This window comes from Aptenodytes forsteri, unplaced genomic scaffold (genome assembly GCF_000699145.1).
Source record: "Aptenodytes forsteri isolate BGI_AS27 unplaced genomic scaffold, ASM69914v1 Scaffold15, whole genome shotgun sequence".
Taxonomy (NCBI): Eukaryota; Metazoa; Chordata; class Aves; order Sphenisciformes; family Spheniscidae; genus Aptenodytes; species Aptenodytes forsteri.
The window spans coordinates 6,486,913-6,511,781 of record NW_008795129.1 but is presented as its reverse complement, the minus strand read 5'-3'; the positions used below and the strand labels follow the sequence as shown (position 1 = coordinate 6,511,781).

Genomic DNA, 24,869 nt, shown 5'->3' with positions numbered 1-24,869 from the left:
TTACAGTTAGCCTCTTTCACCAGGATAGGGTCTCCTGAGAAATCCTTGTTATTCATGTAACATATAAATCTGACATTACTCCCACTATTTACAGGTCGAAGGTAAAAGCAGAATTAATTAAACATATATATCCTGCCCAGTGGCCGGATGGTAGAAAGTGGATAGTAGAGGGAAGGCTGATAATGATGACTATGCTTGAAACCACATTTACCAGTTTGGTCAAGAATCAGAATAAACCCACTACAAAGCAGGATTTTATTAAGCCTGGCTTATTCTGATCAGTGCTTTTCCCCACTGGAGGTATGCTGTGAATGAGAATAGTGAAGCATACGTAGTCAGCAGTGTGCAGTCAGCTAGCTGAGCTATCTGAAGCATTTTGTGGAGAAGTAGCAACGGAATGAACCAAGCAGCTTTAGAGAGTTCAGTCAAGTACTCCGATGTTTAGTTGTTTCTTTGAGAGCAAGTACAAGAGCCCCCTGAGACTGCTGACTTAGGCCAGGGGAAAGAAACAAACAACAAAAAAAGCAAGAAAGGGAGGGGGAAAAAAGAAAAAAAAAAAGAGAGAGAGTTGACATTCATGTTATTCCTTCCATAAGAGGTTCTCAGAAACCTTGGAGCATGGGATCATTTACAGATGAACCACATGAGGTACAAAAACATTGGGGGTTTCTTATGAGGATCCTGATCTTTTCTATGCATCTGTTGCAGAGATTTTTGTTTGCTTGGTTTTGGTGTTTTCAACTCTGATCTCAGAGAGAACCAGGAACAGTGAAAAAGCAAAAATGAGTTACACACACGTGCATGTGTGCACACAAACACAATAGCTCAAAGCATTAACAAATACTTTCTATCACGTCTACCACACTCAGTCAGTTCTACCTATGCTTCATACAGCAAAATAGGCCAGGAATTAAGGCCACCTCAGGGGGTACATTGATCATCTTTATTTATATTTCTAGTGCCTCAGGAGTCTTATTTGTTGGCTAACACTGTGTTTTGCTTATCCCTCCACAAACACCTGGAAGTCATAAACACAATTTTTCACTCACAGCTTGTCAGAGCAACTAAACATTTGTGAACATCTTGCTCATTTGCAGTCATTTTTCCACCAAGGTGGTCATACACATGCAGTCACCAGCATTCCTTATAGACTACAATGGTCCCATTAAAAACAGACTTCCGGAAGGAGGGCTTTACAACTGTCATTTACTCAGCAAGACAGATGTTTCATCCAGCCTTAAGATGTGAGATTCTGCTGAGACCAGATCGCTCAGACATTCCCTCACCAACAGGAGGAAAAAGAAATATCCAAGAGTGTTTTTTCTCTTAAAACTTGTCACTCAAGATGTGTTTCAGATTATTTTGATTGGAGTATATAAGCATCTACATGAGATGAAGATACTAGACAGCAAAGTACTAATCTAAAGCAGAAAGGTACATCAAGAGGCAAGAGGTAAAAGCAATACAGACACCCTCCAGAGACCTCTGCTGCAAAAAAAAATGAGGTCCATGTTCTTGTGCCTTCCACCTCTGAAGGATGGACTTGAAATGAGTTGGGAGGAATGGGTTCACTTAGCAAAAAACATTAATATTTACTTGTATGTTTTGCTGTCATTCAGTTTTGGAACAGGTTAACCTGTTTGAAAAGATGAATTTTCCTGAAGAACAGAAAAATCTGTTTTTTCACTGTGGTTCAAATAATAAGCTCGACTTCTATCAGGAGCATCATCTGCTAGTAAGTTCCTGCTTTTTAGTTCCTACTATGTCAAGACATTTCTCTTAGGCAGAAGTTCTTTTCCAGGAACTGGCTTGCAATGGTTTTGCAGCCATGGTGAGTTTCTTCTACTCTGTTCCTGAAAAAGCTGATTATGAAGGGGAAATGTTCAGCCAAGTACTCCTCTCCTCAAAACGTTACGATGGCATTCCTGTTGAGTTCAAAAAAAGGCTGGAAACATTGAGAGAGATTGTCTTAGAAGGTTCTCCTTCTAAGACAGAAACCCCACTTGCTTCTCCATGGATTTAGAAGACTTCAGCAGAGACCAGTTCACTGTGGTAGGACATCTTCAATTTTGTAAAAATAAATGTTAGCATTTAAAGGTCCCTTAGAGAGCAAAACAGCTGAACTAGGATGTGACTGTTGACAGTTTCTTCTGTTGACAGAAGAAACTGTCCACCTTCTCCACAGAACATTTTCAAGTGGGGAGTTTATTTATATGTTGAACTTAAGCCCAAAAAAGGGAACTTCTGCTTGCAAATGTAACTACTCAGGATGTGACTGTAGTTTCCCATTATAGCCACATGACCTGCTTTAGCTTTTTTTTTTCCCTCTAAAGACACTGCAGAAGAGCTAAATTCAGAAAATTTGGGTGAAACCACTCTGTTGTCAAAACTTCACAATGGCCTTACTAACAAGCTGGATATCAGTCCTAATGGCATTTCTTCTTCTCTTACGTAAGTGATCTATCATATTTCTTTTCCATCCTTTTTGAGAGCTTTTTTTTTCCTGAGCTTGGTGGGGTTATTTATTTCCCAGTCTAATTGTATGTATGTTGTTTAAAACTTTGTTTAGAACTCTGTTCCTTGGAGAAAGAACATTTGTTGAGACAGTGGGGTGTTTTGCTGAGTTTTCTAGCTAATATTTCCTAGACTGAGTGCTAAGGGGTCAGCTGTGCGCAATCCAGAAGACACCATGAAGTTCAATACCTGCATCTTCGCAGATGAGATGGCAGAGCTGCTGAGCATCCTGTCTGGCACTGTACAGAAAACAGTACTTCAGTAGAGTATAAGGAAAAAGTTGATCTGTGTGCATGCTATCTGCAAACCACTTTTGATCTCTGCAACTCTCACTTGCAGGACTTTGATGCTCCTGACTCAGGCTGCTTCTAACGCCTCCTGCCAGCCCAAAGCAGGGCTTTCTCATCCTTGCAACTTGCCTCTTACTTCGCAGTTACTCACCTCCACTTTGTGCAGAGAAGAAGTGGAGCTCATGGATAGGAAGTGTCAGCAGGGTTCATATTAACATTGGGACTAATGTGGGCTAATGGGGAGGATGGAGCTGGCAGCAGCTACAAAGGCAGACGTTTACATGGGTTACTGTGGTCTCCAAGACGTTAGGTAAGGGAGCAGGCACCCTCTGGTGGCAAAAGCCTTATCTTTACCTAATGGACACCTCCCACACTACCCTACTTCAGGCAGAAATTCATAGAAAATCATCATCTACCTTTGGGGAATCCCACAAGGGCAGTTTGCCCCACCTGAGTCATGCAGACCAGCTGTTCCAGCTTGCATCCACTGGATATCTGCTCCTGCCTTGGATTCTGCAAGCAAAGCTATCCATAGATCTACAGCAGTGCTCTATCCTCTTGTAGTCCTTCTCAGGGTACACATAGGAATTTGTCGCTCTCACTATCCTTTTTTGTTGGCCCTTCAAGCCCTCTGCACCTTTCTATAGACAATTCCAAGAGCCTAGAGGAATGGAGACTGTCCACCACACAGGACATGGATAACCAACCTTTCTTACAGATGTGAAGTCAGCAATGACTGCTCCCTGGCTACTGACTAGTTATTGCTCAGCAGTCAAATGGCACAAGTCCCATTTATACAGTAGCATTTGCTTAGAGCAAAGAGATGCAAACTCAGGAACAGCAAGACATGTTCTACAGCAAAAGGCACTTTGCAATAGATACAAGGAAAATGCATTAACGTGCCTCCAAGGGTCACATGGATAGGCGCAGGCAATGGCAAATCTATACGCCTTGGATGGCGGGCTGCCTGGCAAGGACTAGAGTTCAAAAAATTCCTGTCTTCGTGTAGGAATGACTCCTGTCCTCATTTATTACTACAAAGAAGGATTTTGCCTCTAATTTTTGGACTGAGGAAGGATCCCATTTGCCTGGATGCCAACGGTGCCTATCTGATGAAATTTACATGTAGCTGGGAATTTTGCTACACTAAATATCAGCCAAAATACTTTTTTTTTTTAATAATGGCTTTCAGGAATGGTTTCCAGCAGGATCATTGCCTGTAACCTCTTTGTTGTCACGGGCATTCCTTATTTGACTCTGGAGTTGCTCAGACACCCACTGTGAGCCATCCCTTTTTTCCACCTTGCCTCTGGGTTTCCCACATACTTACTTCCTTTCCCATTTGCTGCCCCAAAGATGAATGGCACTGAACCCCTGGCTACTGCAACGCCACAGGACCGGCCACTATCTGCTGCAATGAGAAGGAGAAATCTGAGATGGGGGAGGAAGGGAGAAGAAAGTCACATGGAAACAGGAGGCAACAGAAGCAAAGGGACTAAGGCAAGTGCTGTGCACTGGGAACGACAAGGCACATGTTGCTGTTTATCACTGCAGGTTATGGCTGGGAGTTGTTCACAACGTCTCATAAGGTGGGGAAAGTGAGCTATTCCTGCTCCCTGATCTTATGCCCAAATTGTGTTCCGCACCACTTTCCTCACTGCGCTGACCTACGGGCAAGGCACCGCGTGAGCACAGTTATGTAGCAGAGGGCACAGGGAGAACAGGACATCCCTTGGTGCGGCTCAGAAGCTGTTTTCTGCTTAGTCCAGCTCCATGCACAGCAGGTGTGAGAAGAGCTAAGCCTGCCCGGGGATTCACGGAGATCACAGACCAGGGGCTCCCAGCCCAGTGTATTTATTTGTGGGTCCATCACCTGCTCAGCAGATGTACCTTGAGGGAGGTAACCGTACTGGCAGAGGACTGCAGTGGGCAGCCAGAAGCAGAAGCTTCCTCAGCTGCACACCTGGCTCCAGCATACCTGACCGAGCCCGGCTCCTCAGGCAGGCTGCCGCAGCAGATTCACATACTCTTTCTCTGTCCCCCCACCTCTAACGTAAGACCTGTCTAGTCTGCAGTCTCATCTCCAGACTCGCTGCCAACACACACATAAAAACTTTCCCCCACCAGTTGGAGACACAGCCCATGCCTCTCACCAGCCTCCCGGTGCTGCCAGAGCCCCGGGGGGCACTATCTCTATTATAGTGCCAGTGGCGCGCTACGCCTGAGCCAGGCACACAGGAGAGGTGAGAAAGCACCGTCAGTTGCTTTGAGATCCTTTGAAAAATGATCCACAAGTCGCTCAAGTATAGATAGCAAATTCATCTGCAAGGCTCTTCCACCCAAAAGCAAATATTCTCCAAGTCCAGAGGGTTTGTTCAAGGCATGGGAGTTAGTCTAAACCCAGTATACAGAGACAAGGAGTCAGAAAGCTAGCACCAGGACTGGAGCGCTGCAGAATTTGATGCATCATTTCTAACCCCTCTGTACCAGCAGGTTTGTATACATCCCCAAAAGATCTAAACTGAAGATGGGACCTAGGTCAAACAGCAACACGTGTGTATTTGACTTAGTCAGTGCAGTTCTTTCCACCTAAGAAGAAACTGAAACAAACAGAAGCCAGCTATCTAACACAGTCCTCAAAAGCAAACGGTATTTAAGCAGCATCCAGTAAATGATATTAAACCTTAATTAAAACCATATTGAAAGTATGAATAGAAAATGTTCTCTCTAGTCCTGTGGGTTTTCAGAGATTTCCCTCCCTCCCTTCCTTTTTAAAAAGAAACTAATAATTTAATCTCAATATATTAAACTGACCTACATAAAATATTCCATGTAAAATATTATTTCTGCCATAAAACACATAATCTGTCACTGGTTTAATTCCATTAGAAAGCATACATTAAAGCATGTATTATGATCATTAGGATAATAAAAGTAATACAATATCACTTTTATTATGTTTGAATTTAAAACATTCTTCATATGAGCACAAAGAATAATTAAGAGGATGGAAGAATTTTTTTTTTTTAATTTATAACGAAATAAGTTCACAGGCGAGCGCAAAGAGACTGGTTTTTAATCTGGAAAATCAGGAGCTATGCTTTTTACACCCACTGTGTAGTCTTAGACTTTTTTTTTTTTAAATTTCCTTTTCTTTGTAACTTTGATTTTGGTCATTTAGTATAGCCAGCTTTTGTGATCATATCTGCAACTGGATTCCCCACTCCTCCCAACTCCCTTCTCTGAGCGTCATGGGGTTTTTGGAGAGGAAACATTTCTGTTTGTATAAAATAAGTTTCCAGATGTTTTAATTATGAAGAAAAGTTTGTCAAAAAAGGACTTTCAGCTCAGAATTATAGATCCCAAAACACATTTGCTTTAAAACTTAAGGTTTTTTTAAGCTCGTCTCCAGATTTTTGAAGCTTGGTTTGTAATTTATGAAAATTTGGGATTAGAAATGTGATTAAGACCAGGAAATAAAAACAAATCTGTTGTGAGCCACCCAATAGATCAGATTTTTCTGACATAACTGAGGAAGCCCCAGAGCCCACACTCAGCTCAAGAGAGAGTTTCAGCAGTCTGACTAGCAGACTCAAGATGGATTACTGTAAAGGTACCAAAATGGCTGGTTTTGGAGTGGGAGGACTATGCTTCAAGTTTAAAAGCAGTCATATTTCTAGCATTCATTTTACTGGACAAGAAATGAAAGCACGGCCCCCAAAATCTCAAGAAGATAGAATTATTTCTCCACAAGAAGTGGAGGAGAGAGAGGAGAGGCGAGCTGGGACTTAGGATGTTGGACACCTTAGCAGTAGGAAAACTGGATGCATTTAAGACCTCAAAATCCCACTTGAGCTTCAGTCAGACGATACTCCCTCACAATTCCCCACTACAGTGGGGAATGCCTATGAAAAGACAATGTTGCGTGCAAAACAGCTGTCTTCCCACCGGGTCCCACATGTACTGCCACCCAGGCAGTAGATTTCCAAAGAGCAATAGCTGTAGGAGAGGAGTTCATGTTCTGCCTGAATCATGTACAGGAGACAGAAATTTCATAGCATGCTGTTTTAAAATGCAGGAGTCACATCTGCCTTTAAAGCTTTGTCATGCTCCTGGCACCTCACGCAGCTACACATCAGTTATGTCATTTGGAGCTACTTGAAAAGACTTTGGTGGAAATATCCTTGCATGCCCATCACTGAAAAAAATATTTAAGTATACACTTCGAGCAATTTCCTATAATAAGCAAGCAACATTAAAACTAAACATGATTTCTCTCCATTTTCTTGACTTTTTTTTTGGTTTCGACAATTTTGAATCTGTTTCCTTCAAAAAGTATGTGGGAATGAATTGTTTTCTTCAAAGCCACTCCATTCTGAGGGCCTGCACACTCCGAGCATCAGGCAGCACAGCTCAGCAGCTTTATGGAAAAGGGAAGGGCCGGGAGGGTGTCCTTTTGATGAACAGGGAACTTGGCATGGGAGTCTCTGAAAAGGTTGCTTCCGGCCTATAACGTTTTCTTGCAAGAGGAAAAGACTCTCTTCTCTGCCAGCAATAAATCACATTTTGAAGACTGGAACTACAGGCAGGATTGGGACTCACGTTTTCTGGAGAGGGGTGCTGGGGTGTGCTATATCCTCTCTTGTTAGCATGTCTTATTAGCTTTACTGCATCTGTAATCTTTTTCTTGATTTATAGCAACTCCTCTTGCATACAGCTCTCAGGCTTGCAGTGAGGAAACTCTGGAATGGAAACAGTGCTAAGACAACATAAAATCTTAAAATTGTATTTTCTATTCTGTCCAAAAACTGGCATGTGGTGGCCACATTCCTAGGATGTCCTCATTAACCTGACTGATAACACTTCGCTACTCCAGGAAGCCTCAGATCCTTTCTTAAGCTTTACCAGGATCAACCATCCCCTTGGAGATAGCCAGATACGGCTTTCTCCCTGAATATAGAGCATTCTCCTTGATGTCCTAACAGGCTAAAATATTTCCATTTCAGATATTTGGAGAGCAACGGTCTATGCTTCTGGAAACTCAGAGGAGGAAATAGGTGAGTTCATGGTGAGATTTTCGCTTGCAGACAGAAGTTAGGGGCAAAGCAAATACAACAAACCCGAAGGTGCTTAGAAGACTTCACGTACTTTTTATGTGTAGAAGGTAATTATCTGATTGCGGGTTTGTACTTTGCCTAGCACAGCAGAGTCCGGCTGTGTGCCTGGGGCTTTTAAATTACTTCTAGGTAAATATAATGAGTGTAGGGAGGACAGAGCCTGGAACGCAGATCCTGAACACAGGCACCCTCCTGCCTGACAGATGAAGGTGGACCCTTCTGTACACACAGTGATGCAAAATCACAATATGGTTCATAGTTTACATTTAAAAATTCTCCTGCTTCCTCCCAGAGAAGACTTATAGAGGCAGAATAGTCAGGCAGGGCCGGAGGCTGGGGACTGGGGAGTGGAGATGAAGCTGTGCGTGTGCAGCTACGGGAAGCAAGAATAAGAGTTTGGCAGGATACAGAATGGCAAGGCAGTGGGGATGGGGAATTTCACTTTGGGAGGAAAAGTAGAGCCCTAGCTCTAAAACTCAGCTGAGACCTGCACACACCAAAGGCTAAACTTGTTCTTTATCATAGAACGACATTGAGCCCCTTAGCCACAGGTCACATGGTTTCATGATGTGCAGTGGGTTGAAAGAGTAGTCTGGTATGTAACTCTTCTCAGCTGCCTAGTCTGGCTCAGCGTTATCAGCCCCTTCTGAAGAATAAATATGATATTTTTATTTTTTTTTTTTAGGGATGCATTTAAACTTTGGAAACTTTGTGTCACATCTGAAACACAAAGACTGTATTTATTACTTAATGCTGTATACTCACTGGCTTGTTTTCAATTTTTGCAGATTTCACATATGTTATTATAGGAGTTACTCTGGGAGTGTTTCTAGCAATCAGTTTTATAGCAGTAATAATCTGCATGATCAAAAAACAAATGATTGACAATGTCTTTGAAGGTAAGAAAAAATACTCCTGATTTCTTATCCAGAGATCTAGATCTCCTTATGTTCTGATACAGCAGATCTGAGCTTCAGTGTTAGGAACTGTGTATGTACTACAGCTCTGGTTTTCCTTTGAAGAACTATTTTAAAAGTGTCTGAAGTGCTGGAGTCCCTAGAACTGCAGATTCACATTTCAGTATAATCAGCTCTGCTCTTTAGCCTTACAAGAGAAATAGAATTCTCTTCAGCTTACTGCCTGGGTATCTTTTAGAATAATTAATTTTTAAAACAAAATTCTGTCTATTCAACATAAGTTAAAGAGCCTGTTGGATTTGCAGGATGGACAAGAGGCTTGCTCACACTTCCTAGACAAAATTACTATTTATTTCACTGGTTCTGGACTTTTCCTTCAAATGTGACTGTCTGACTCTTAAGATATGCAGTTTCCATCAGAGTACATAGCAAAACTCCTTATAACTTTTCCACTGTGACTGATTTTCAAGTTGCCATAGGAAAGCATGTTTTTCATCAGAAACAGACAAAAGCTCTTTGATCTAACATCATAACTGCTGGTAGCAACAGCTCCTTTTGACTTTGGACCAGCAGTTTACAACCCATGGTTTTGGATTCAAATCCAAATTCTTAACGTTAAACTGAATAATGCCCATCATTTCAGTAGACAAAAGTCAGTGACAGGCAGAATTTGTTCCATGGGCCTCCCCAGAGGCAATGCTGGTCCATGGCCCTCCATCCTCTGCACAGAGCCTCTCTTACTTGACAGGACTCCAAAGTGCTTCACAGAGCACTGTAGAGCAAATATTGTGATGATTTCTTCCACTGCTGAAATACAACTGTCGTCTGTGGAATGAGGTAACAGCACACAGTAACACTCAACTGTAATTAAAAGCTAGAAATAAAAAAGCATAGCAAATACAATAGCAACAGATAGAGGGCAAATAAGGAAATGCAAAGTACTAACAGGTTGACCAGAATATCAGTACAAGCTGTTCTTTTTTTGCAAAAAAGAATACTGGGACTTTGCTAGGGCAAATCTTTGCAACTTAGATTTGCTTGTCAAGAGAGGTTTGTATTCTTACTAGCACATGAAAATTTGGCTTAGAAGGAAACCATAACAGAAATGGAAGCAGTGAGGCTATCTCATGAAATATGTGGGGAAATAATCCGTACAGAAAGAAGAGAGACTACAATAAGAGAGTTTGGGGGCTGAAAGCATTGCTGTCTGTATGGCATCTCCATGGTGAATTTCTAAAAGCACCTTTGCAGCTCTGGTTGCATGCAAAGTGACAGGTCTTGCAGTCCACTTTTAGAAACAAAGAAATTCTCATAAACGTAGCCAGTTTCCACCACAAAAATGAGCCAGACATTAAACAAGGAAAATGCAGTGAGAGAACTCTGTCAGGTTGCTACCTCACAGGACTAGGAGCTGCTTGTCCATCCACTGTATCCAGAAACGTTTGCTTCTGTGGACAGATCTTTGCATTAACCTTCACGCGACAAACGAGAGGTAATTTCCTAGCATCCAGAACTAACCCTACTAAGTCAGCAATGCACCATGACACACGACTTCAACAGTAGTCACAGACTTTTGCTTAGTAAAAAGGAGAGCAGGGTGGTGGTCTTAACTATTAAGCTTGGAGTGAAGTAGATTGAGCTCTCTGGGCCCAGAACCGCTACAGTGAGCTCAGCCTATCAGTCACGACCTGATTCCATCCTATTTACAGTAAACACTGGTCTTTTAAAGGATAATTTTGCAAACACACTTCCCAGATACCCCATGAGGATACAAATGACAATGTAATGCCACTTGCCGAAAGACAAATGGCTGATGCATTCTGTAGTGGCACTACATAGCAGGCCTAAAGGGAAAGTGCTTCGGCCTCATTCTCATCAAGCATCTGCCCTCAAAGTTGTTTTTTAAGACACTCTGGCGATGTGCTGCAAACTCAAAATAGCCAAAAAATTAGCAAAGATACAGCTCTGAGAAAAAATACAGCTTGAAGAATCAAGAAGGGCTTTAGGAAGGTTGCATGACACTACTAATATCAAAGAGTTTTGCCTCAGAATGGTTGGCTGGATCTTTACCAGCTGTAACTCTGTTCTCCTGGTTGCATCCTCACAACTTCTGAGCAGGCCTGTCACCATTCTGTTCCTGGTTTCTTAACTAACCACATTTTCCTGTTCTCTCTTTAGGTTCAGATGGCAAAATGGATAGAAGGTAAGAGTCATCGCCCTATGCGTTTTCTGAGGCGGTGTGATAGAAAAAGTGTAATGTTTAACTCCTCTCTCTTTCTGCATGATGCTTCCCCACAACTGTGATTTGAATGATAACACATAACACACATGCAAGCCTCTAGAGGACCATGATACGCAGTGTATCTAGTGGATCTGCATGGAAAAAGGAGATTCCTTGTAACAGGGCTTTGACATTTCAGAAATAGGAAAGAAATCCCAGCAAACTGAGATTCTTTTTAAAAAGAAAATCCTTCAAACACTTTTGATTAAGCTTTTTTTTTTAGTTTGTACTATGTATTATAATAGCAAATTCATTAAAAAAAGGATTTTTAAGGGATGAAAGCCAAAGACCTTGCTTCAAAAGTGCTGAAGTTGGATGTTCTTTGACATTGCTAGAACTTTTCCACATTTTTTCTGAAACAAAGTTTTTACTGTATTGTCATATATTCACAAACCCTTTAGATTTAAAAAAAAAAAGAAAAGAAAAAAAGGAAAAAGAAAAAGATGTAAACCAGGGTAAATGGCTTCAGCCCGTTACTGTGTCTGGATCTCAGTCTGAGAACTCCCTTCACTGCAGGCTCTTACAGGTCAAGGTCATGCAGTGATCATTCCTGCTGGAAGGGATGCATTTTTGCCCTTCACCTTCCTCCCCACTATCTAGAAACAGTAAGACCATTTTAGGTTTTGAGCACCTGACGGGTTCACAGGCAGAAGAGGCAGTGCTAGACTGCTTAGGCAATGGCCACTCCTCATCTCCTCCAAGGATGGGCAATAGGGTAGAGATGTACCGGAGTAGGGACTCTGGACTGCAAGTTCTCTGTTGGCTCACGGTAATCTACAGATGTGGACACCTTTTTGTGTCCCTTTGAGACATTTTATGTGACTAAAAAACCCCAAACATTAATTAATCAGCATTCTCATGAACTGAAGGCAACAGCTGTACTCAATGACCTAAGAAATGGCTTTTGGCCTTTCTCAGGGAGCTGAATAGTAGGATGTCCCCATCACAGTCGTTCCTCATAAAGAGAGCACAGCATATGTAAACACTCAGTTGAAGATCAAAGCAAGGGCACCCCTCACAGCAAGTAGTTCAACGTTTTGCCTGTCCAACAGAGAAGGGCCCCAGCTGTGAAGCATCTGTTATTTTCCCAGGGAGACACGTCCCCAACCTATCACAGCTAACTGTCACAAAAGGTTTCCTTTCTAGTAACACACTACTCTCGTACAAAACACTGACAATTTCTGTGTATTAACCTAAAATAGATTAGGACTGTAATATGGCCAGAAGAACAAACATAGAATACCCAGTAAACTTTCTGGTGTATTAAGGACAGTATAGACAGGGCAACGAATGGGAAGGGTGTGAGAAAGAGCTAAGCCGGAACAGAAAAGCCAGAGACCAGAGTCAAAAGAAAAGGGAATAAAGGGAGGAGAGGGACAAAGACAGAAGGCAGTAGATTTACTGCCTGGATGAAGTGCAGATGGTATGATCTATGAACTGCTCCACATTGGACTTTTCTACCTCCCCTTGCTGCTTATTATGTGTGATATTTTCCTTCAGAGACAGTTTGAACATCTGTGATACCATCCTCTGATCTTTCTGGGGGAAGTGACTGACTTTGTCATGGCAGCAAAATTTAACATCTTTAATGATGACCTTACATTAACCCCTTTGACAATTCCTTGTCCCAGTCTACAGGCGTTTATTAAAAGGTAGAATGAAGTTTCCAGTTTCATGTCAAAATTCTGGTCTTAAGGCTGGAAACGTGACACAATACGCAAACGCTTTGCCTTAGAGCCACCGACACTGACCAGTGAGAGAAGCTGTAATTCCAGTGTTTGGGGGCAAAACTATGTATGTTAAAGATAACTTTTTTTGGTTAAGTATAAATCCACCATCACTTCTTAATCAGTTGTACTTTTCAATTCTACTGTGTCAGCGAGTAATTTACTAACATATCTTTGTTCTTATTTACTTCAGAGCATCTGTGTATTACTCCTTGGTGGCTCATTAAGGGATTCTGTAACGCAGGTGTTAATCTGAGGAAACAGTACAGCCTTCTACTGGTCTCGAGGAAACCTCTGGCAGCAAGATCCATAGCAAACATTTAAAAATGTCCCTATAAACTAATCCTTAGTACGATTAGTGAAATGCAGATATCCTCGAGATAGCATCAATTTTTAGCAAGGAAGTAGATATGGTGCTTCATTTATAAACAAAGCTATACTTTTCCACATCTCAGATAGTTGATGCAGAACTAGCTTAGTTGATTTTGCACCATCATTCTGCAACCCAAGCAATCTACTCACAGAAAATCAAAAGGAAATATAGCACACAGGATTCAATGTACTTTTTCATCTTTCCTCCTAACCTTCTTCAGGGTAGGGACTTTCCAGATGGTAGAGTTTGCGTTGACATGTTAAACTGGCCTACACCTACTGGGAATATCTTAAAGGTTGGAACTGGACCTTTATAGCACAAGTAATAGCTGAAGTATGTGGTAGCCTTCCATAGGACTCTTACCCATGTTGGCATCTCTTTGTTGTAGGACCAAACGACCCAAAGAATGGGGTTATACGCCATGTTTTGGATTCCAACATTCTTCATCGAAATGGTTGAGGTTGTTTATCTCTGAAAGGAGATGTATGGGAGGTAGCCTTTCTTAACAACAGCAACCAAAAAAAATCCCCAAAACCCCACAAACACAAAGCCACCACAATCCCCCCCCATATATTTCCTGAAAAGAGCGTTGAAATATTACTCATTCTGAGTACTTGCACTGTAAGTGCTACAGTATTAAAAGTACCAAGGAGATTCCTGAAGAAAATCCAAGCTGTATGTTCATTTTTATCTGATTTATTTTTCCCCATAGGTCATAAGGATAGTTTCCCATTTATTCAGGTCACCAGAGACACATGTGATAATTAGGTCTAAACTGATTTTACCTACTTGCTTCAATTTCCTGGGGATTCTAATTCATGGCATTTTTAGCCCAGTGGCTAGTCCTGCAAAACCCTTTGATAAAGCAGAGTCCACTATCTGAAATCACCTAGTTCTAGATTTACTCCAACCAATCATACAGCCATCCTGAATCCCTCAGGGATACAGGCGACCTGAAACCCTCAGTGATAATCAAGACACCACCCCTTTAGGATTGGAGAGGAGAACTGGCACATCTTCTGCAGACAACTTCATTTTCTGCTTGACCAGTGGTGATTATTAGTGTTTGTTCAGGAAAAAACCTTAATCCAACTGATAGAGTACTCACCAAATTCACCTTCAGCCAAATTTTGTTTTAAATTTCACATTATTATTCCCACAAGCACCTCAAGCCACTCAATAATTTCTCTCCCTAGATGGAACATACTTTGAGTGGGTGTCACCCAGCACAGTACCATCATAGTTGATGGAGTTGCTCAGCCTTGTACCAGTTGAAGGCCTTGATGCAGACAATCTTCTTTTCTGCTAGAACCCTGATTAGCTGGTACTGAACCTAACCAACACATTGCAAGAACAGGTTTCCACTAATATTAGGAAGCATTCTCATGTGTCCCCCTTGATACTTTCCCAAATACTTAAAACAGAAGTGTTTCTACGCTCACATGACACTGACAGTTCATTGTGAAATAATTAACAGCATGTCCCACTTTATTTAGTGAGGTATATAACATTAAGATTCAAACAATCAATTCATGATGGGATGCCCCTAAACTCAATGGGATATTTACTAACACTTGAGAAGAGAAAGAAGCTTGAGGCAAGCTTCTGTCAGCTAACAAAACAGTAATTTAGATGTCAACTGACAATTATTTAATGCCCTCTTTTTTAATTAATAGCTCGTGTCAGTTTCAAAAGCCATCTTGGTGTAAGCTTGGTAAATTATAATGCCTAAAAATTTCATGCAAGTTTAATGTATTAATAAAAATGTCTGGGCACATTTAATGCTAGCAATATTTTGAGTTAACTACAGTGCATGGCAGCCAGATTTATTTTGACAGAAGGAGACAAAGAAAGAGACATACAGAGACAAGGAGTAGGATGGAGAGACAGAGAGAATGTTTACTAAAAAGGAAAAGGTACATATTTTAAACCTGCTGCAATAGCAAAAAGGAATCTGTTGCCTCAACACATCCTGGGCAACAGCACACACCAAAACTCCCCATGCCACTCACTGGGTTCTACAGGCCCCCAGGTAAATCACTCAGCAGGAGATCAGGTTTTAAATGCAATACACAAGTCATTCTGATGTTTGATGGAGGAAAGGAGGAGCTTGGGAGCTGCATTGGCCAAGTGCCAAGTGTATCAGTGATTTTCTTTTGCTACCCAAAGCAGCATCTAGATGTTCTTTCGTATTTTCCCACTTGACTTCTTCTAAGGGACCGACTTCTCCTTCCTTTGCTAGACTATGCTTGGGAAACACAAGGTAGTCTTGAGAATCAGAGCATTCTTTAGGCAAATGGAAGAGGGCCTGGAATGTTATTGCACCTTGAAAGCCTCCAGTCTCCTCATTGTCTCTCTAAAAACAGCGCCATGGATTACATAGGAGGTGAAATCATCCGCTTGGAAAATATAAACAAAGATGATGGCATGGCAAAGACTAGGTTTGGGCAATCATATGCAAGTTTGAATGTTGAGCTGCAGTTTCTTCCAACTAGCAGAACTGTCCCAGCCTAAACATTTTAGCCAAGAACCTTTTTCTAGCATTTTGTCATGTCCAGGTCTGTAGCCAGCTGCACTGACAGGCAGAGATAGTGAACAGGAGCTGATCTAACGATTTCATATCCTTCAAACAGGTCTAAAGTCAGATAGAAAGAAAAATCTCCTGTTTTGGAGAGGAGAGCAGTTCTTTCTGATCTAAATAGTCCAAACTGGTCTGTAATACTATGAATTGAAGAATGCATCATTTACCAAATAGGAAGCCATTTGAGTAGGCATGAGTCATATCACTGGTACTATCAGCTGCAAATGAGAGACACAACCTGTCTAATCACCAGAGTCTGAGCTCACAAACTTAACTGGAGACCTAGTTTTGATGCTAGGTACTACAAGGGGGATTCCTTTGGAAAATGGGCCCAAAATTTACAAATCAAAATCCATAAGTAAATACACATTGAAAGAAAAGAGACTTTGGCCTTGTCTGAACATGTCACTGGAAGAGTGGTGCACAAGGAAAAAGGATCAAGATCTAGAACACAGCTTGCGCAGGATGCTGGGCATTGAAATGCATTGCAGCGACTCTCAGATACTGCATTAGCTATTCACATGTAACACTATACATTCGGTCTGCAGCCAGGGAGCAATACCGTCTCAGCCGCTCCACTACCTATTGAAATCGTATCTGCTTAAGATGCAAGCACATACTGCTGGTCTACTATAGGCAAGTTCAACGGCAAAAGTACTTGAAATAGCATGATGCCAAAAATAAATCTGCAAAGGAATTATCTTTATCCAGTTCCTAATCAGGGTAACTAAGATGTCTTCTCCACAGAAGATTTTTATACAAAGAGAGCAGGAAACAGGGACTGGTATTGGTTGGTTTAAGCCATGCTACAGCAACTTTTGTGAATCTTAATTACTTTTCAATGAAGTAATTCCCTCCTGTGGAAATATGTCAGACTTGGAGACAGATGTTTTCTTTGCACAGACCTGACTTTAAGAGGACATTTTTCCCAGCAGTAAGGTATCTCACTTTTCAGTCTGGAGATACCTGGAATGAGGCTAGTTCATTCTCCACATTTCATTCAAACTGTGGCCTTCCTTCTAAGACCCCCATTAAAAAGTTAACACAGGATTTGTTTGGACATCTTTGCAGAGGGAGATTAAATCAATGACTTATTACACAAAATACATGACCACTGAATTGAAAGTACTAACAAACATTGTCAGCTGCAGATGGATATGAAGAAGCACACATTTCCTGAGGCATAAATCTGTCTGTCATATGTCCCCAGGAGATGGGCACTATAGCATCCCATCTTTACCTGCGAGATTACAGTCTCCACGTTCCGAGTTTCCTATTGCTTAAACATGCTCCCTCAGTTGCTTCCAGCTGTCTCTTATCTTTCTGATTCACCTCTTCCAATGCATGGGATGCAAGTAAGAAATACAGGCATAGGAAAGGAATTTGTTAAGCACAGTCACTGGTATTCTGAGGAAAGCATTGGAGTGTTACCAATCTTACCAGAAAAGCAAGTGTTGGTATGGAATGGTTTGAAAAGGTGAGTTGCTTTAGCCTTTCACGTAGAGTCCCAGCTGCTCGGTCTCTTCCCAGCCTGGCCTTCGTACACGTAACAATGAAGAATCCTAATTTTCAAAAAGTACTTTCTTCTTGAAATGTAATATATGACTCTGCCTACCATTCACTCAAACTGCAACTGACTCAAATTGCAAACTCAACTCACTAGCCTTGCAAAAAAGAAAAAAAAAAAAAAAAGAAAAAAACCCCAAACCAGTGACTTATGAAATCTAAGAGTTATCAGAAGCCATTCAAAAACCATTGGCATTTGATGGGTCTCTCATGGGCAGTCCTTCCTAAGGTGTCTCATATTTCTGCATTAGCAGAACAGTGCCTGGAACAGACCGAATCCTCCAAGATGCTTTTCAACAGCAAACATGAAAAACAAGAGCTTCAGCTGTCAGAAAGACACTCGGCAGAAGGCAGCTCACACTGCAGCGCGGATGGGCCTCCGTGGCACAGCAATCACTTTATATAGTCCCACAAAAACACACCCCAGTGGATCTGCCCCAGCCTGCCAGTTACCTCCCTTTCCCCACTCAGCTCAGTTTGGCCCATGTTGTGTGCAGCCATGGCATTCCTGCCATAGAAAGAAAACATTGTCTGGTCTGGAAAGAGCAAGGTTCAGCAGAGGAATATGGGAAAGCAGAGAAGAAAAAGCATTGCAGAACATACCAAAAAGCTTCAAATTCTATCCAGCTTTAACTTGGCTACGACCATCACTGTAGCTGATGGAAATGGCAGAGCTCTGTTGCCTCCTAGTCCACCTATTCTCCCATCTCCATCCTGGCTATCTTTCCTAGTGCCCACTGGGCTTTCTTCACCCCTCATCTGTAGCCTGCAGGTGTCTCTTTCTTCCCATGTGGAGGACTAGATATGGTGGTGCTTATACAATACAAAGTACGCTACAGGTCCCCCCATACCTTGTAGACCACTGCTCTTGGACAGACTGACTGCATCCCTGTCCTTGTTTTGGGCTGTCTGAGGGCACCCTTTGGCCTTGAGTCTTCATCTTCAACAGTTCCATTCCCGTGTGCCCCAAATATCTTCTGGACTTGTGGAGGAGGCAAAACGGAGTTTCAGTGCTACAGTTCCTCCTTACAGGAGCTGTGACCAGTTCAAAGTAGCCTTCTCATGCATGGTCATAAAGCATCTTGCAACAACAGAAGTGAAGCATCAAAGGGAAAAAATTAGCCATACCCTACATGCACCCCTGTTCTCTCTAAATCCCCAGTAATCCAGACAACTTCCTGGATTTCTTCAGTAATCTTCAACTTCCTTAGAGCCACTGAGTTGCCTGCATCTGTCTTTGTTCTCCTAAAACAAGCCTCTTTTTAGTTTTCTTCTCCCAGGAATATTCCTTTTAAGCTATGATGGTCAGTGCCGTCTTCTTAGATCTGGAGAAAATCAGTCATGTAGATTCAGCAGAATCCTTGTCACCACTGGGGTCAAAGACTTGAATGTTTTCTCTTAACATCCCTCAGCTATATCCTAAGATGTTCTTTCACTTGCCACTCTTTTTTTTTTTCCAAGCAGCCCTTCACAAGATCTTTCATTCTGCCAACTAATATATTCTACAAACAACCCAGTCATCAGGTCAACATAAAGTTTTCATAAGTTGTTAGAGGTTGACAAATAAGGAAAACCAGAGGCAGCAAAGACACTTAGCCTCCTCTATGATCTAAATAAGCCTTGCAAATCAATCAAAAGTGATTCCTTTGTGGTCTGCTTTGATGGCAGAGCCTCCCTTCACGTTACCACCATGGCCAAATATCAGTAATGAACAACTATCGGGAGAATGGGAGTGGAAGACAGCTTGGAGGGCTACAGTCCTCTTAGGCAGAAGTGCACTTGCACTTCCCAAAGGAGCAGATACCACCTGCGCAAGATGAGTCTGGCCCTGCTGATACACCGGAGCAGGCCTGATTCCTTGCTCAACACTGTAGGGATTAATGGGTGGCTGATAGACTGAAGGCTGTATTCACTGCCTTAGGTTTTCTCAGTACGTATCCTCGGAACTGAGTTTGATGAAAAATATTTAACAGCTGCACAAATGCCATAATAATGCATGCTATTGCAAATAAACATAACTATGAACAGAGATGGCCTAAACAACTCCATGTGTGTTTGTGTAAATGTTAAAAAATGAGCAAATGATCTCAGCAGAAATGGCTGTCTCAACCTCTTGCGCATATACATTTGTGGAAACAAAATGTAAATATCCATTCTGTGTTGAGGCAATGGTCACCAGTGACTAGAGCAATAAACTGGCTTTTCTACCTGGTTCTGTCACTGTCCTGTCTAGCCGAACTGATTCTTTTGAACAACGTTGGACAAGTTACTTTGGCTCAGGTTACCCTTTCCATAAAATGAAATTAATCTTTATATCATACACTTCAAAGGCAAGGACACTAAGCTTTGCACTGTGCTGGGGACACCAGGCTTTAAAAAGCAGCACTAAGACACTCTGTAGGCACTTTCAGGCTCTCAGTTCCTCTTAGCACCATTCCTGAATGGAGGGAATACTTCATATACAGACACATATGCACACAGAGACAGTTTTATATATAAATATATACACACATATAGCCCAGACTGTTAGGGTGAGACTAATTCATTAAACCCCTTTCCAGGATACAGCATACTTTACTGATGCCAGCTACCAGCCTGATGGGTAGAGTCACACTTCTGGCTATTTTTTGCTCCTCCCTGGCCACTCTCCACATTCCCTGGGAGAGCATCTGGCCCAGGACGCCTGTGCTCCCTTCAGATCTGGGGGCTGCATTTGCGGTTGACATTTTCACAGCTGCCAAACAGAGAGGAATCCTTACTCCTTCCTACCCCTCTGCACAACTGTTTGAGGCTAGTCTTGAATAGCTCTAAATCATTTGATTGTAAGAGTTGGTCCCAAACCTGCTGAGTCAGGAGAATGCTTTCCTGGTAATATTCAGACACCTGTCGGAGACAATTCCTTCCACAGACATCGTGGTCTCTGCTGGCAAACTTGCTGGTGCCACTGATTCCAGCAATAAATGAGTAACTCTACCTTTCCCTGGAGCTGCTGCGAGTCTGGATAAAAAAATCAGAAATGTTTCTTGAAAAGTACCCTCTTCACTCCTGTCAACAGACACCCAGGGTAACTCGAATATTAGATGCCACCGAGCAGATAGCCTCCTGGTCCCAGGCAGCGCCCATCTGCCATCCAGACTGAGTAGGTTTATGTTGACTAGGGCTTGTCAGAGAGGTGACAACATGGGATTAGCTAGGAATGAAAGCTGCTATCATAGCTAAAGGACAGCTTAAAAACAAAACAAAACAAGGCCTCCTGAAGAAAGAGACTGAGAGTGCCACAGGTCTTAGCCAGAAAAGAACAGCCTCAAATCAGAGTTCCTGCATATTCCAACTCACAGAATTTCCTGTGTCCCATTGAATTTCTGGACAAGTTCACACTAAACGTATGAAAAAGGAATCACTAATTTCAGATGGACTCCTAGGAGCCTTTTTTCAGTGACTTCTCAGAAAATAAGGTTATTTATAGATCCTTTTTTAAGATCATGTATCTAGTCTGTCAGGTCATTTTATTTCAGTTCCCTGATCTCTTACTCTCCAAGAGTTCTGCCTTGAAGGACCTGTACTAGGTATCAGCAAAATGAAGTTTGTTTTTCTTCTGGTTGTTGCTTATAACCACCCACCTCCATATTCCATGTGCACTTTACAGCCTGGTGTCAGAGAGCAAATAGCAAGCTGAAAGAAATGAGCGAGTATCACACAAAGTGATGCTGGCTTCTGCCTCGTAGGCTGCAAATGCTTGGGGATCCATGGAGTATTTCTCATGCGTTCAAAGAAATTTATGGGCTTAAAGACTTTCCATATGGGTTTAAACTGGGCTTAAAGACACTTCACAGAGGCCCACAGCTTCAATGGAAAATTTGTACGGAATTGTAAATGGAAAAAGACAGAAAAGCACTGGCTGAAAAGTAACTAGGTTATTTTTTGTGCATTAAAAACAACACCTGGCCCACTCCCAAATCTGATTTACTACATAGACATTGAAATGCAAGTGCTGAAGAATAACTACCCCTTTAGGTGGAAATGCTGTTTTTAAAGTGTTTGTGAACTGGTTCCTTCGAGTGAGCTTCCACAACTCCCTGGATGAGAGTAAAGCATGGGACCAACAGAGTGTCCCATCTCCAGACACAGTCCTGCTCCACTTCCCTCTCCCTCCCAGTGCAGCCTCATGTTCTGGTCAGGCAGTCACACATCTCCACAGCCTCAGGGAACCGGCCCTGCCAAAAATCTATGTGGTATAACATAAAAATAATTTTCAGAGAGATCAGGTTGTTCAAGGACATCTGGCACCAGGGAAGTAGTGCAATATTACAGCTGAGATGCTGGGGAAGGCTTGACCATCCTTTCCTGCAGCAACTGGCATTGTCAACAGTGGGAAGGCCACCTGAGAGCATTAGCAAGAAAGCCATTCCCTTCAGGTGACTTACCGATTACACTGGGCTACACGGAGAAGAGCATTGGCCTCCCAACCAGTGTCTTCTCTGCTTTTTTTGTATACAGAGAATTGAGTTATTTAGGATTAGGCCACAGGCAGACAATCACTTAGGAATGGCGCTGAAAGACAATGCCCTTCCCAGCGGTCCCCTGCCATCTTCTTCTCCTCTGACACAGGCAGGGGAAGGGATCAAGTGAGCATCCCTCCACCTAATCCATTGTGGATTCACCCCAGTTAGCTCAAATCACTTTGCACTGGCCTTGTTCTGCATTGATCTGTTGTCATAGAAGAAGAGAGGACAATTGTTTATTTTTAATGGCTACTGTTCCAGACAGGCAGAAATTTATGTAACTTAGTTCACATGCTTAAATCTGTGTTATTTTGTGTGAAGAAATTTTGACAAGTTCATAAGCGCAGCCCATATCAGGTCCCCTGATTATGTTTTGAAATGCTTCTCCTTTCTGGGAAAGAGCTGCCACAAACTGCTTGGAACAAGCTGAAAAATATTGCTGCGTAACCTTGACATCCTGGGTAATATTGGAGCTGTGTCACTAAAAGAAATTCCTTGTGTCTGCAAAGTGCCAGACCGGTGCAGGCAAAGGAGGGCTGAGACAACCCCCAGGTACCTCCAGTGTGTTCACCGGGCTGCAGGCAAGCAGGCTGGCAGGCAGGTACTGGCTACGTGCCGGCGAGCTTCCCTCCTTGCACTTCAGCAGACACCTTCTCTGGATGCCCTGGAAGCTCCCCGAGGGCTGGGCAAAGCAGACAATATGGGAACTTAGCTGTGAAAGCACTGCAGGACAGTGCAGATGCTGCCACCTTATAGAGCTATGCTGACTCACCCCAGCCCCAAACTGGAGAAAGAAATAAGGGAGGAAATGGAGCAGAGCAGAAAAAAATCCATCCGATTCCGATTCCAGCCTATATATGCCTCACCATATGGACTCCCGTGGACCGTACGCCCAGTTCAAACTAGAAAGATGAGAATCAGGTCTTAACTCTTTCTTACAGACACTAATGGTTAGTGCAGTGAATTTCACATGAACAGAAAATTTCAGCACAGCTTTCTGAAAGACATGTGTGACAAAGCTTCTCTCAGAGAAGCAAAAAAGACAGGCAAATTACAAGAAGCACATCCCTGCCTGCCACATCTCCTGTGAGCTCTTTCTTTAGCAAAGTCACCAGAAAATGCTTTAGTAGTGTTGAAGGAAAGGGAGTACGATGAATACCATTTCCTAGTGGAGTCATGAGATCTAATATAAAGTTGAGGGCTGCAAGGCAAGGAAAGCTCTTATTTCCAAGCACTGACGCTAGATGGAGTAAAACTGAATAAAAGATTAAGAGGAGTGAAGAAAAGAGAAAGGAAGAAAAGTTCCTGCATTTCCCCAACTCCTCATGTGTTGCTTCTTTGAATGCTCATCTTTAATTACTTCTCTGAAAGTCACAATTAATATCTCACTCTCTATACTTTGCAGGTCAAATATGGGATCAAGCCAAAACAGGTATGTTCTGTGGGAAGGGGGTGTTTGGTGGAGCAGGGACGTGGAGTGACAGTACTAGGCACACACATTGAAGTTGTAAAGGCACATCCACCGAGGTAAAAGGAAAGGTCGCACAGCAATAAAGGCTGTGGGGTTACCCTGAGTTCCTACTGACAGCCCAGATCTGCCAGACATTCTGCATGGCCTAAGGCAAGTAATTTAACTGCCTTGTCCTCCAGCTTCCCAGTTGTATACCTGGAATACCCTAACATAAGGCCCAGGCATACTGCAAGGCTGTCTGCCCTGTGCAGGTGCAATGCAGCTGCCCCCACATTAGCAGGTACTCCAAGTAGTCAGCTCTTGGAAAGATGCAGCCACAATATGGATCCAGGAGCTGCTCAGCTGTTCCCCACTCATGTGGCAAGGCAATACTGGGAAGCAGCCCAAATGACAATAATCCAGAGTCTGCAACAGAGGCACCAGTTCTTACAGTAGGATGGTGCCCTAAAATGCATTGCTTGCTGCCAGTGGATTCCTACCTGGCAGAGAAGAGGGCATATGGAAGTCACCACAAGAGCCAGAATCATACATTTGGTCTGTTAATTCACTTAGGAAAAACAGATACCTCCAAAGATACAAAGAAACATCTAGGACAATAGAAGTTAAGTGGGAGGAACTTCATGAATGCAATTCCAGCAGCTCCATTAATAATTTTCTAGAATTCCTGTAATTTTTATAAGGGTATCTCCCAGCCCAGCTTTTACAATGATGCTATGGATCATCCCAGGTAAAACCAAAGCCAGAAAGTTATTGTTAACCTCTGATGTTTCTTTCTTTTCAGAGATGACATCAATGTACTAGGAAAACAAAGTACAAATGATCAATAATCCTTTTGCAATCGACAGTTACCTGGTCTGAGGATCAATAGAAGTCCTGTGTGCAGCAGGAATCTTACCAATACCAATTCCTTTCTTTGTTCTTTAATTGAAAGACTGATTGATTGATTACAGGAAGAGCTCATAGTGCATGCTAACTTCAATCACCTGCACACAAAAAGTCTGCAATCCCCAAAGGCATGTATATGAAGGAAATGTATGAGGAAAATAAAACAGATGAGCTCTGATCATTAATAGATCCTGTTTAGTCTGCGATAAGTATACGATTGATTTCTAAAATCAATTAAATACAGGGTAATCAAAAAGGTAGCAATACATTTCAGCAGCAGAATTCATGGTCACACCCATATTTCAAGTTAGGTAAATAATGACAGTTTTGTATACTCAAAAAAAAAGTTTCTGGACATCTGAAAATGTTTCATATCAACATTCTATAAACAAGCTAACCTGACATTTCCAAAATTCATCCATCCCTATTTTTTTAGTATAAAACAATGCACTAAGTTCAATCAGAATGTGTAAATAGTTTCAGTCTCCCAGCCCCTTAATTCTTGTTCTAGTCTTATATAGTCTGTTGAATTTGATTTCATCAAAATTGCTTGGCCTGGTTCCAATTACAAGCTTCTTACAGTGGTGACATGGTTTAACCCCAGCCAGCAACTAAGCCCCACACAGCCGCTGGCCTACTCCTCTC

The 24,869-nt window shown here is 42.2% G+C and overlaps 2 protein-coding genes across 2 annotated transcripts in view; both read left to right on the top strand.

Annotated features, from left to right (window-relative positions):
• Nucleotides 1-2,333: 2,333 nt before the first annotated feature.
• Nucleotides 2,334-11,045, top strand: CUNH10orf128 (chromosome unknown C10orf128 homolog). The gene is made up of 4 exons (XM_009278002.2): nucleotides 2,334-2,451; nucleotides 7,811-7,861; nucleotides 8,710-8,820; nucleotides 11,017-11,045. The coding sequence occupies exons 1-4, from the start codon at nucleotides 2,397-2,399 to the stop codon at nucleotides 11,043-11,045; spliced, it is 246 nt and encodes an 81-aa protein (XP_009276277.1). The 5' UTR covers nucleotides 2,334-2,396.
• Nucleotides 11,046-15,589: 4,544 nt separating this feature from the next.
• VSTM4 (V-set and transmembrane domain containing 4) overlaps nucleotides 15,590-24,869 on the top strand; it is a 70,396-nt gene continuing 61,116 nt past the window's right edge. The window contains exon 1 of the mRNA XM_009278001.1: nucleotides 15,590-15,680. Within this exon, the coding sequence (XP_009276276.1) occupies nucleotides 15,590-15,680 (91 nt within the window). The remainder of the gene's footprint in view (nucleotides 15,681-24,869) is intronic.